Below are 12,242 nucleotides of genomic sequence, written 5' to 3' on the forward strand. Positions count from 1 at the left end.
GTGCTCTTAAACCACAATATAGGGTAAATTTTTGCTTTCTGTTGCTATGACAAAGTCATCACCAAAAGTATGGAAAGGGTTTATTTAGCCTCTACTGGACAGTTTCATCACTGAGAGACATCAGGGCCGAAACTCAAGGTAGAAACCTAGAGGCAGGAACTGAGGCAGAGACCATGAAGGAAAGCTGCTTACTGACTTGCTCACCATGGCTTGCTCAATCTGTTTTCTTATACAGCTCAGGACCACCTGCTTAGGGGTAGCACCACCCATGGTGAGCTGGGCTCTCCTAAGTCGGTCATCAATCAAGAAAACGCCCCACAGACTTGGCTACAGGACAATCTAATGAAGGTATTTTCCCAGGTGACTATGGCTTGTAGCAAGCCCAACCAAAAAAACCAACCAGCATGGTAAACATAAATTTAAACTATTGTTTTATTTTTATGTGTAGTATGTGTGTTTGTGTGCATGTGAGTGCCACTGAGAAGCCAGAAGAGGATGCTGGATGCCCTGGACTGCAGTCATAAGTTGTAAGGTGGCGTGTGATATTGGGCACCAAACCCATGGCTTTTACAAGAGCAGTGAGTGCTTTTAACTGGTGTGATGGAGGAGGGTCATCTGTCTATGTGTTACTTTCATTGGTTAATAAAGAAACTGCCTTGGCCCTTTGATAGGACAGAAAATTAGGTAGGCGGAGTAGACAGAATAGAATGCTGGGAGAAACAAGCAGATTCAGGCAGACGATATAGCCCTCCTTTCCAAGATGGACGCAGGTTAAGATCTTTCCCAGTAAGCCACCACCTTGTAGTGCTACACAAATTATTAGAAATGGGTTAATCAAGATGTGAGAATTAGCCAGTAAGAGGCTAGAGCTAATGGGCCAAGCAGTGTTTAAAAGAATACAATTTGTGTGTTGTTGTTTCGGGTGTAAAGCTAGCCGGGTGGCAGGATGCAGCCCGCCGCTCCTTCTACACTGGTGACCTATCTATCCAGTCCTGAAAGAATAACTTTTATATGCATTGGGTAGAAATCATGAGATTAGCTTGACAGTAAGAGCCTGTAGCCAAACTTGCCGTGTCCCCAAGGGATGCCAGTGTAGTTGAAGAAACATTTGTCAGTTAGTATCTCAGCCTCTGTTCTTGCTAATCATCTACTTATACACTCAGTTTGATGTGGGAGGGAGGAGTTCATCTCTCTGTTGGATAGATTATAAAGCAAGGGATCAGGGAGGTGCCAACCACAACGCTCTGCCAGGGAGAGAAGTCCTGAGCAGGCAATCGGGCATTCATCTACAATTGCTGCGGCAGGAGACTGACCAGTCGGCTTGCCTCCTGCATTTTTGCCATCCTTGGTGACTTTCATCGCATTTTTCATGACATAGCTGATCAGCTGATGCCCCATAGCTGAGAGGTGGCCAGGAAGCAGTCAGTGAAGGTACAAACCCTGGGTGTGGGAGGTGACAGCACACAAAACAACATGCAGCAGGAGCTGCACTGGAGCCCCAACTCTCCCACCGAGCCGCCTGAGGCTTTTGAAGTGTATGGGCCCACAATGGAGCATGGATTTCCAGCAACGGGAATGTACAGGGGAGATTAGAGCCCTGTCTGTGGGGACATACTGTGTGACGTGAAGCAACAATCCTGGTCCCTTCTGCTTTGTAGTATAACGAGGCACTCGATCTCTTTTGGTAGAGTATGGGCTCCCTCTGCTGCTGACAGGAGACAGCCAGGGCTTTGCTGTCTGGGGCCTGGAGGATATCAAGCAGAAGAAGGTAGCCTGATCAGGATGGGGGTAAGCATGGCAGAGGAACCAATGGATGCTGTACGCATTGCCCCTGTGGGTTCTAGGATTGCTGTCCGGTCCAGATGCTGTCACCTGAGCAGCAAGAACCGAAAGCAATGGCCAATACAAGGAGGCCAGGAAATACCGTGTGTGTCACCTATGTTCCTACCAAGTGCATTTTCCATGTTTTCCTTCCTCCCTTCCCTCCCTCTGCTCTCCTTTTTTCCTGTATGTGTGTGTGTGTATGTGTGTGTATGTGTGTGTGTGTGCCTGTGTGTGTGTGTGTGTGTGTGCATGCCCGTGTGTGCGGTATGTCAGTATCCTCTGAATTGATCCTTTAGAGGGGAAGGCTTGTGAGACCCAGGAGGTGGACCATTACTCTTTGTCACCGTCATAAGACCCCACACTCCAAAGCAACCTACAGACATTATAGAAGGAAGAATCTATTGGGGCTTATGATCCTATGGGGAGAGTCAAAGATGGCACGGCAGTAGGTGTCTACAGCAAGAAGTGTACAGATCACATCTTCAACCAGGAACATTGAACAGAGAGACCCAACAAGAAGGTGGTGAGGCTATAAATTTAAAAAAGCCTGCCCCCGGTGACATACTTCCTCCAGCAGCAAGGCTCCACCTCCTAAAGTTCCTATCTCCAAATAGCACCACTAATTGGAAAGCATTCAAATACATGAGTCAACGGGGCACATTTCTCATTCCAAACACAATAGAAGTAAACAAACTGTCTCGTCTGGGCAAATGTCACCTGGTGGGAGGGGAGACTCCCCACATGAGCTGATTTGGCCCTGAGAGGGTTCTCAGGCCTAGACACTGCCTGCAAGTTGTGCAGAGAACTCCAGGGTTGCAGCTTTCATGGGTCCCCATCACCCATCCTGGGGTGGACTTCTCATCCTCACACACCTCCTGTCTGTAAGCCCAGTAAAAAATGCTAAGATTCACAGAGTTGGACTTTGGTGCAATCATTAATTTGGTCTGTTTTCATGGGTCCCTTTCTGGGCTAAATTGATGAATACTGTGTCTTCCTAGGGAAAATCTGCCACACTAGGGTGTGCTTGTGTGTTTAGACATGCATGAATGTGGAGGCCGGAGGTGTCTGAATTTTTTTTTAACTTTTAGGCTCTTTGAGGGGCCCATCACCCAGTTCCCAAATAAATACACATGGAGACGTATTATCTAGAAACACCTGGTCTTAGCTTGACTTGTGTCTAGCCAGCTTTCCTTAACTGAAATTATCCCATTTATCTTTTGCCTCTGGGCTTGTACCCTTCTCTATTTCTGTGTCTCTTCTTTCCTTCTTCTTTTTTTTTTTTTTTTTTGGTTTTTCGAGACAGGGTTTCTCTGTGGTTTTGGAGCCTGTCCTGGAACTAGCTCTTGTAGACCAGGCTGGTCTCGAACTCACAGAGATCCGCCTGCCTCTGCCTCTGCCTCCCGAGTGCTGGGATTAAAGGCGTGCACCACCACCGCCCGGCCTCTTCTTTCCTTCTTATCCTCTGTCTGGCTGTGTGACTGGGTGGCTGGCCTCTTCTTCTCTCGATCCTTCATCTTCCCTTTTCTCTTCATCTCCTTCTATTTATTCTCCCTGCCTGGCAGCTCAGCCTATTTCTCTCTCCTGCCTTGCTATTGGCCTTTCAGCTCTTTATTGGAGCAATCAGGTGTTTTAGGCAGGCAAAGTGACCCAGCTTCACAGAGTTAAACAAATGCAGCAGAAAGGCATGCAACACATCTTTGCATCATTAAACAAATATTCCACAGCATAAACGAATGTAACACACTTTCTTATCAAGGAAGGCATTTAAATGGGGCTGGCTGACAGTTTCAGAGATTTAGTCCACTGTTATCATGGCAGGAAGCATGGCGAAGCTCAGACAGCCACGGTGCTGGAGAGGTAGCTGAGAACTCTACACCTGGATCAGCAGGCAGTAGGGAGAATGACACTGGGCCTGGTTTGAGCACTTGAAACCTCAAAGCCCCAGAGACAGGTTTCTCAACAAGGTCACACCTACTCCAACAAGGTCACACCTCCTAGTTGTACCACCCCCCTGAGCCTATGGGGGTCATTTTCATTCAGAGCACCAGTAACAAACACAGCATAGATGCAGCAGTTCCCCTACCCATGAATATATATTTAAACTGACTGAAGGCAGGATTGCAGCCTGGCATTGCACACCAATATTGATAGGAGCTTTACCTACAACAGACACAAAGTGAAAATGAGGCCAAACGGATGCAGGGATCTAATGTTCTTTACACAGTGGGTGTGTTCAGCCACGAAAGCAATGCAGTAGAGGAGGGGAGAACTTGTCTGTTTGGAGACAAAGTCTCACTCTGTAGTGGTAAGCTGGTGTCCAATTCTAGATTCCCTTGCCTCAGACACCCCTGGATTGGCAGAGTTGATAAGCAAATACCACTAAGTCTAGTTAGGAATGAAGTTCTGTCACATGGTACAATATGGATTAAAAACTTGAAGGGTAGATGACTGACCAAATATGCCAGTCACACATTGAGAAATATTGCATGAGAAGTCAACTTCACACAGACAGAGGGAGTATTGTTTGTTTTGGGATGGGAATAGGGGGAAATAAATAAGACAGCATTGTGACTGGAGCGCCAGTTTGTGGCGATGAAAAGTTATATACAGAGTGATCAGTGCTCAGCAGTGGACCTAGGTATTCGATGGGCTGGAGGGATGCTTCAGTGGTTAAAAGTGTGTATTACTATTCCAGAGGATCAGAGTTTGATTCCCAACACTCTGTCAAGTAGTTCAAAACTGCCTGCAACTCCAGCTGCTGGGATCCGACGCTAGGTCCTCAAGCACCGCCCCCCCCCCCCACAATGAAAATGGTTAGGTATATATTTTGGAATAATTAAAATATGTACACCTCAAGTAAGTCACAGGATTGGAGAATTGAGCGTTTTTCTCAGCCGCTCCACCCCAAACCGAGACCCCCACTTCAAAAGCAGGTGTGTGTGTGTGTGTGTGTGTGTGTGTGTGTGTGTGTACTGACAGAGTTCACACACCCACAGCATCTTCTCGGAGAAGGGCCTGGGGGCGGGGGTAAGGCAGTCAGGGTATCCATCAAGGAGTTTGCACTTTGCAGCACGACCCCATCGCCAATCTCTGGGGATCATTTGCATCCCCATCCCAGCCTCCATCTGACTTTGCTTTCACTGATTTTTTTTTTAATGGCCAGGTATTCTCTTCCGCTTTCTCCTCACAGTTACGCGTCTCAATCCGCTAGAAACAATTAACTAGGTTTTAGTGTCTGTAAAAAATGTGCTACCATCGCCACAATCCACTTCTAGACTATGTCCAATCCCCACTTCGCCTTTCCAAGCCCCCGCGTTTCACCATGGAAGCTATGAGTAAATTGCACTAATTATTATTCTTGCTAATCGATGTCTTATAACTAGACGATTTGGTGGAGGGGGTAAGAAGCGTCCTCTTAGAGAGGGTCTGTGCCTCCTATCATCGAAGCATCGGTCTTCTGCAAGGCGCCCTGGCAGGGGCGGAGCAGCCGCGGCTCGGGACTCTATCTTTGATGTCTGAACGCCCCTTGCGCCTGCGCAGTAGCTGGCGTCGGACTCGCGCTGAGGAGCTCCCCCTCCGGGTGGACCCTCGGAGTTGTCGGTGCGGCTGCGTGACCCCCGACGGCGGCGGCGGCGGCTGCGCGACGTGGGACGGCCGCGCCATGGCGGACGAAGAGCTCGAGGCGCTGAGGAAGCAGAGGCTAGCGGAGCTGCAGGCCAAGCACGGGGTGAGCGGGCGGGCTGCTGGGGCGCCGCCCTCGCCCCGGGCAAGGGCTCCCAGCGTCGGTTCGTGGACCACGGCTCCCCGCTCCCCGCCCCCATATCTCCTTGTGTGTGCGGGATTGGGGATGTCCCGGAGGTCGCCTCAGCCCCTTCGAGTCGCGCGGGGTCCCGCGTGGACCTTGTGCGGGTCGGGGTGTGCGCGCCCTCGGGTCGCCCCCACATCTCGGCCTTGGCCGCCGTCGAGCCTGGTGCCAACCCCGTCGGAATTCTGGTCGTCTGGGATTCGGTCTGGGTGACCGGAAGTCAGTACCGTGTGTGTGTGTGGGGGGGGTCCTCTGACCCCTGAGCGCAGAGGACACCGGCCCGAGTCCTGGACCCCGGAGTCGGTGCTCAGCCCCCTCGGTGCCGTCTAGGAGGGAGTAGTGGGCTGGAAACGCGTCTCAGGGCCATCGCTAGTGATGGTGGGTGGTCTCGGTGGCAGCACCCTTTGAACCAGCATCCCTCAGGCCAATCCAGGGTGTCTTCAGACAGTCTTCTTACTGGCAGAAGTAGGGCTCCGTGGTTCAGGGCCTCTCCAGGGAATGTGTGTGTTCCCAAACATTTTATCAGATTGTGACTTTAGAAACTCGTCCTCACTTTGTAAATGTGGGGCTGGGGGTTAGCCTGGGCCACAGTGCCAGCCTGGTCTGTCCGACACCCTCCTTCCCTTTTCCCGGGGTCCACCCTTAGCCCTTCCGTATTTAATAAAACAAAACATTGCAAATGGAAATCGACTCATTGATTTTTGTGAGGCCTAGTTTCCACCCCAGGAGTCGATCATAGCAGAAAGAAAATCTAATAAACCCTTTATTTTTGTTTTCATATATTTGTTCTTTTGTTTTCTTTAGAGATAGGGGCTCTGTCTATAGCCAGGCTGGCCTCTCACTTGAGGTCCTCCTGCCTCGAGCGCTAAACCCTTTATTTTTGTTTTCATTTATTTGTTCTTTTGTTTTCTTTAGAGATAGGGGCTCTGTCTATAGCCAGGCTGGCCTCTCACTTGAGGTCCTCCTGCCTCGAGCGCTAACTGGAGTTTTGGATGTGTGTCACCTCGCCCTTTCTCCCACCCCCGCAGTACCTTCTATTTTTCTTTCCTCCTTTGAAACTGCACTCGATGAAAAGGTAAAAATTACCTTTTTTTTTTTTTTTATTTCAGGATCCTGGTGATGCAGCCCAACAGGAAGCAAAACAAAGGTATGAGCCAGAGTTGGAACTTTCTGGAAGGTTGTCTTTTTTACTTAGTCGTTGTAATTGGTTTGACTCTTAACAGGTTTCCTAAGGAGTGATTTACTAATAAGTCTGTTCGCATCAGGGTAGTTCCCTTTTTAGTTTGATTCAGTAAATACTCTTGGCATTCCCTTAATGCCTTGTTTTGAAGTTTCGCCTGATGCTTCTCTAAGGATAATAATAGAATTACTTCATAGGGTTGTCTCAACCCAGGGCCTCACAGTAACTGTTCAGTCAACATTAACGTCCCTGCTGTTTTACCCCTGCGCGTGGCAGAGCACTTTCACACAAATACAAACATACATTTGATGGGTGGACACACCCTACTTTTGCCTCTTCCCTTCCTGGGGTGTACTTCAAATCATAGTGCTCAGTCAAGTGGTTCCTTGTTCCCCACTCCCTCTTCCCTGGTAGTGTAAATTCAGATAGCAGCCCACGTTCCCGAGGAGCTGGTTTCATTTTCCTTCTCCACTCAGGATCTCTCGTTAGGGTCTCTTTTTCACTCCCTTGAGTACATACATAAAGCCCATGCATGCATCTAGTCTCAACTGCTTTGGAGTCTGAGACAGGATCTCACTTTCAGTCTGCTTGGGTAACTTAGCAAGACCCTGCCTCAAACTGGAAAACGAAAATGAAGAGGGGCTGGGGATGTAGCGCAGTGGTAGAGTATTTTCCAGCATCTGCAGAGCTCTAGGGTCGAGTACCAGTATGGCGAAAACAGACTGGTGTGTCTTGTAACCCACTGCATCTTAGTTAGATTCAGAAACTCTGAGAAAATGACCTGAGGAAATAGAGTGTAAGTCCAGTTCCCAAAGCCCTTGCTAGTGGACACAACTAGCCCCAGCTGTTCTGCCAGACCACGTTGCTGCTGTCTGTCTAGTAGGTTACTTGGATGGTTGCCTTGGAGAAATATTTTAAGTCACCTATGTTATAGAATATTATTTTCAGAAGTGTTACATTTGTTTATGCTGCAGAACATTTGCTTTAATGTTCTTTTTTGTTGCGTTTGTTTAACTCTGTGAAGCTGTTTCTTTGCCTGTCTAAAACACCTCATTGCTCCAATAAAGAACTGAACAGCCAGTTCCTAGGCAGGAGAAAGGCTAGGTGGAGCCGGCAGGGAGAGAGGATACATGGGAGATATCTGAGAGGAGAGGATGAAGCAATGAGAAAAGGGAGGAGGCCATAGGGGCCGGCCACCCAGCTACACAGCTAAGCCATGCAGTAAGAAGGAAAGAAAGGTACACAGAATAGAGAAATACAAAAGCCTAGAGGCAAAAGATGGACAGGATAACTTAAGAAAAGTTGGCTAGAAAGAAGCCAAGCTAAGGCTGTGCATTCATAAGTAAGAATAAAACTGTGTGATTGGGAGCTGGGTGACAGGCCTTCACAAAGAGTCAAAAAGAGCAAAGAGTAAAAAACAACCAAATACACTCCTACTTCGAGTCTTAACGCAGGGTGAGGTGGCACAGACCTGTGATCCTAGCACTTGGGAAACTGAAGAAGAAGTTGAATTGAAGACCAGCCATGGCCACACAGTGAATTCCAAGTCAGCTTGAGCTCTGTAGCTAAGCTTTATCTCTTTAGAAGTTTGAAAGTAGTACGCCATGGTTCCTACTTGCGTATTCAAGAGGAAGTAAGAATAATGCAGAGTTAGAAGTCACAGGATCCGGTTCTACCTCGGCCACAGTTTTTCAGAGTCTCCCAGGTTTCTGTATCCTCCCTAAAGAAAGCACATCTGTTCTCTCTTAACTTCCAAGACCGCACTACAGGTGCGCAGCACGTGTCGCACTAGGTGCTTAATCGCTGTTGCACTGAGATACTGAGTGAAATAGTGGGCTGCCATTCTGATAGGGTTACACCACAGAGCTGCCTCTTAGAAGGCAAAAGCACCGAGCATCGTGCAGTCTGAACCATAGTGGCCTGCTGGATGGCTCGACAGGGAGGGGCACTTGCCACCAAGCCTGATGATCTGAGCTAAGTTCTCAGGACCCACATGGTGAGAGGCGAGAACTCCAGCCTCCATTATGTACGCTGAGGCCTGTGCCACCCCTAATAAATAAATAAATAAATGTAAAGATTCTCTTAAAGAGGCATTGAATAAATGACTTTGTACTTAGCATGCTGACAGCTCAGTTCTAATCTTGTGTGACCTTTGTTTGGTTATAGGGAAGCAGAAATGAGAAACAGTATCTTAGCCCAAGTTCTGGATCAGTCAGCCCGGGCCAGGTGTAAGCATCTTCAATTTCCTTTATCCCCATAAAATTGGCTTGAGGTAATTGGATGGGTGAATACATACATGGAGTCACTGCTCTTGTCAGGGCAGTCTTTTAAAGTACTGAAGATACGTTGTCTGGAAGTTCACAGTTTATAATCCTGGAGAGAGTTACTACTATTGAAGCACATTCCCTGCCTTAGGAAGATGTTCCTTGGGGACATTTTCAGAAGGCTTTAAGGGTTGACTTTTGAACAGTCAGAGTTGTGGTGGGGGCTAGGGGTTGATTGTATTCTGGGTTTTAGTGCTATGTCTGCAGTTTTTATAGTAAAATCTAGAAACATAGAAAGAACGAACCAGTCAGAGTAAACTAGCATCTTTTGAAAACCTAGTCCAGCCTCTGTTTAGAGGAGGCCGCTGTAGATGGATCATGCCATCATTTCATGACCAGAAGTAGATTAGAACCTGAGAACTCAAGTGTAGCCTTGGCTCTCCCACCATACTGAATGAACTGTCTTGAGACCGAGAGGCTAACTGTACTGTCTGCCCTAAGTACCCTTTGCTGTCGACAGACATAAGCTTGTGAAATACTTTGGAAGTGTCAGTGGATAGTTTGAAGGTATAATTAGTGCATTTAATCTTCATGCTTTTTTTGTGTTTTTTGTTTTTTAGTAAGTAACTTAGCACTTGTAAAGCCTGAGAAAACTAAAGCAGTAGAGAACTACCTTATACAGATGGCTCGGTATGGACAACTAAGCGGGAAGGTAAGCCCCGACTGTCTGAAGGAGTGTGGCGTTGCCTGCAGTCTGAAAGCCTGGCTGTGGGGCCGGAAGATGGCGCAGCAGTTACAGTGCTTGTTCTCTTGCAGAAGACTGGAGCCGCACCAGGCAGCTCACCACTGCTCCAGTGCCCTGATTTCCATAAATGCATATGGTGCATATAGATAGATACATTGTAGCAAAATATTTACACACTTGAATTTTTAAAACTGTACCAAATTCTGTATTTGAATATAGAATTCTTGCTGCTCAAAAAGTTTTAAAGGAGAGAATAATCACCCCACTGTAAATCTTGAGTGATGATTGCCTGTCCTAAAATGCTCAGCTCTCTCCTTTCCTGGTATTGTGTGGAATATCATTTGTATCATTTGTATCAGTGTGACTCAGTGACTGTTAGTCACCAGCCTTAAATTGTTCCTGCACTGGAGGTAGGGTTTGTCAACATCAACTAAAACACCACCAGTGTTTGCAGAAGCTCGGCTGTTTTTTGCACTTGGGAGGGGAGGTTGAAGTCCTTGGTTCATGTGTGTCTCTATGTATGTCTGCTGTATCACCGTGAAGAACTATTTGTGAAGTCTAGTCAGCCCTGTCTGCACTGGGCTGGAGCTGGAAAGAACCAGCTTTTCTGAGGATTTCGGTCTTTTCTAAGTGTGTTGTCTTTGGGGTGGTCTGGGCAGAGGTGGCATTATCCATCCATACCTGTGACCTTTCATTGCTTTGCTAGCAGTGACAAAGATGGCCATAAACCCACTCACTTTCCTGAGCTGTCCTTCTGCTTCCCTCCTGATCTATTCCTGCACCTTGGAGAAAGGAGAGACTTTACCATGATTGGTCTGCTTAGAGATGTTGTATGCTTTGAAACACTTTTTTCTTTCTGGTTATAGGTGTCAGAACAAGGTTTAATAGAAATACTTGAGAAAGTCAGCCAACAGACAGAAAAGAAAACAACAGTTAAAGTAAGTGCCCCGCGTGCATGGCAGAGGGCGCGGCTGTGTCGTTTTCAGTGTGCGCCTGAGCAATCAGTGCCTTTGAGCTTTTAGACACTGATTTCTCTGATGGGGTTGGGAGCAGTCTAGCTACGTGGAGAGTGTAATGTTAAGATTCTTACCTCTAATTACTCCTCTTCACTTACCAAATTGTTTCAAAGACGCACACAAAGAAGCCTCACTTGAGTAATTAAAAATGTTTTTCTCAGAAAATTGGAGGCTTTAGAAAGTGTCTGACATTCATTTAATTTTCCCCTAGTTCAACAGAAGAAAAGTAATGGACTCCGATGAAGATGATGATTACTAAGAGGAAATGTTTAGACTTACAGAGCAGCGTCTAGGGCAGTTACAACCTTTTAAATGTTTACTTTGTTTATTATCTATATATGCCTTTTGAAAAATAAACTTGTTACTCAAACTAAAGCAGTTGGGGTGTTTCAGAATCACAGGCAATTCAATAAGATCTGCATGTGGAATAATTTTCCCTTCCTTCCAAAAGCTTTTAAATGGTGGCTGTGCAAGTTTACCCTTTGCAGCTGGGATGTTAACATGGGTGGAGAAATAGGAGCTGTGCCAGCATGCTTCAGCAGCTAGAGACATCAGGGGAGCGAAACTCTGGGCAGCCGAATTTGCTTTAAGATCTGAGCACATTAACCCGAGCAGTGGTGGCGTACGCCTTTAATCCCAGCACTCGGGAGGCAGAGGCAGGCGGATCTCTGTGAGTTCGAGACCAGCCTGGTCTACAAGAGCTAGTTCCAGGACAGGCTCCAGAGCTATAGAGAAACCCTGTCTCGACAAACCAGGAAAAAAAAGAAAAAAGAAAAAAAGATCTGAGTATACCCAGCATTCTTTAGGCAGAACTTGTAGAAGCAGGGACAATTCCTCTCCCTGTAGGTAGCATTTCAGATTCCCAGCTTTTGATTTATTTTACTTTCCAGGTGTTGAGTTTACTTATTCAACAAATACCATTCTGATCTAAAACAACTAGAGTGGCATTTCTGCAGATAACTAAGATATCCTGGGGTCACTGAGGACAGTAGAGGAGCAGGCGAGGGTGATGGCTCCGTGCCGGCCAGCTCGGGACACAGTTCTTTTTCCAGCACCCATGTTGGGCAGCTCACAACAGCCTGTACCTCTAGCTCCAGGGGGTCAGACATCCTCTAGCCTCAGAAACCTACACGTGAACCCCCTAATAAGCACACAAACACATACATGGTAAAAATAAATCAAAAAAATACAGATAAGTGAATTGTCAGTTTGACGGTACCATTGCGGTCGATCTGCTGACGGGGTCTGTGGGTGGTTTTTTTTTTTTAATTTATTTACTATGTATACAGTGTTCTGTCTGCATGCCAGAAAAGGGAACCAGATCAAATTACAGATGGTTGTGAGCCATCATATGGTTGCTGGGAATTGAACTCAGGTCCTCTGGAAGAGCAGCCAGTGCTCTTAACCT

The 12,242-nt window shown here is 47.1% G+C and overlaps 1 protein-coding gene across 1 annotated transcript; it reads left to right on the forward strand.

The window, feature by feature from the left end:
- The first annotated feature begins 5,362 nt into the window (after window positions 1-5,362).
- Window positions 5,363-11,209, forward strand: Pdcd5 (programmed cell death 5). The gene is made up of 6 exons (XM_075984372.1): window positions 5,363-5,551; window positions 6,739-6,776; window positions 8,976-9,037; window positions 9,694-9,785; window positions 10,685-10,756; window positions 11,046-11,209. Exons 1-6 carry the CDS (start codon window positions 5,486-5,488, stop codon window positions 11,091-11,093), a joined length of 378 nt encoding a protein of 125 aa, XP_075840487.1. The 5' UTR covers window positions 5,363-5,485; the 3' UTR covers window positions 11,094-11,209.
- Window positions 11,210-12,242: the final 1,033 nt, after the last annotated feature.

Source organism: Microtus pennsylvanicus, chromosome 1 (genome assembly GCF_037038515.1).
Source record: "Microtus pennsylvanicus isolate mMicPen1 chromosome 1, mMicPen1.hap1, whole genome shotgun sequence".
NCBI lineage: Eukaryota > Metazoa > Chordata > Mammalia > Rodentia > Cricetidae > Microtus > Microtus pennsylvanicus.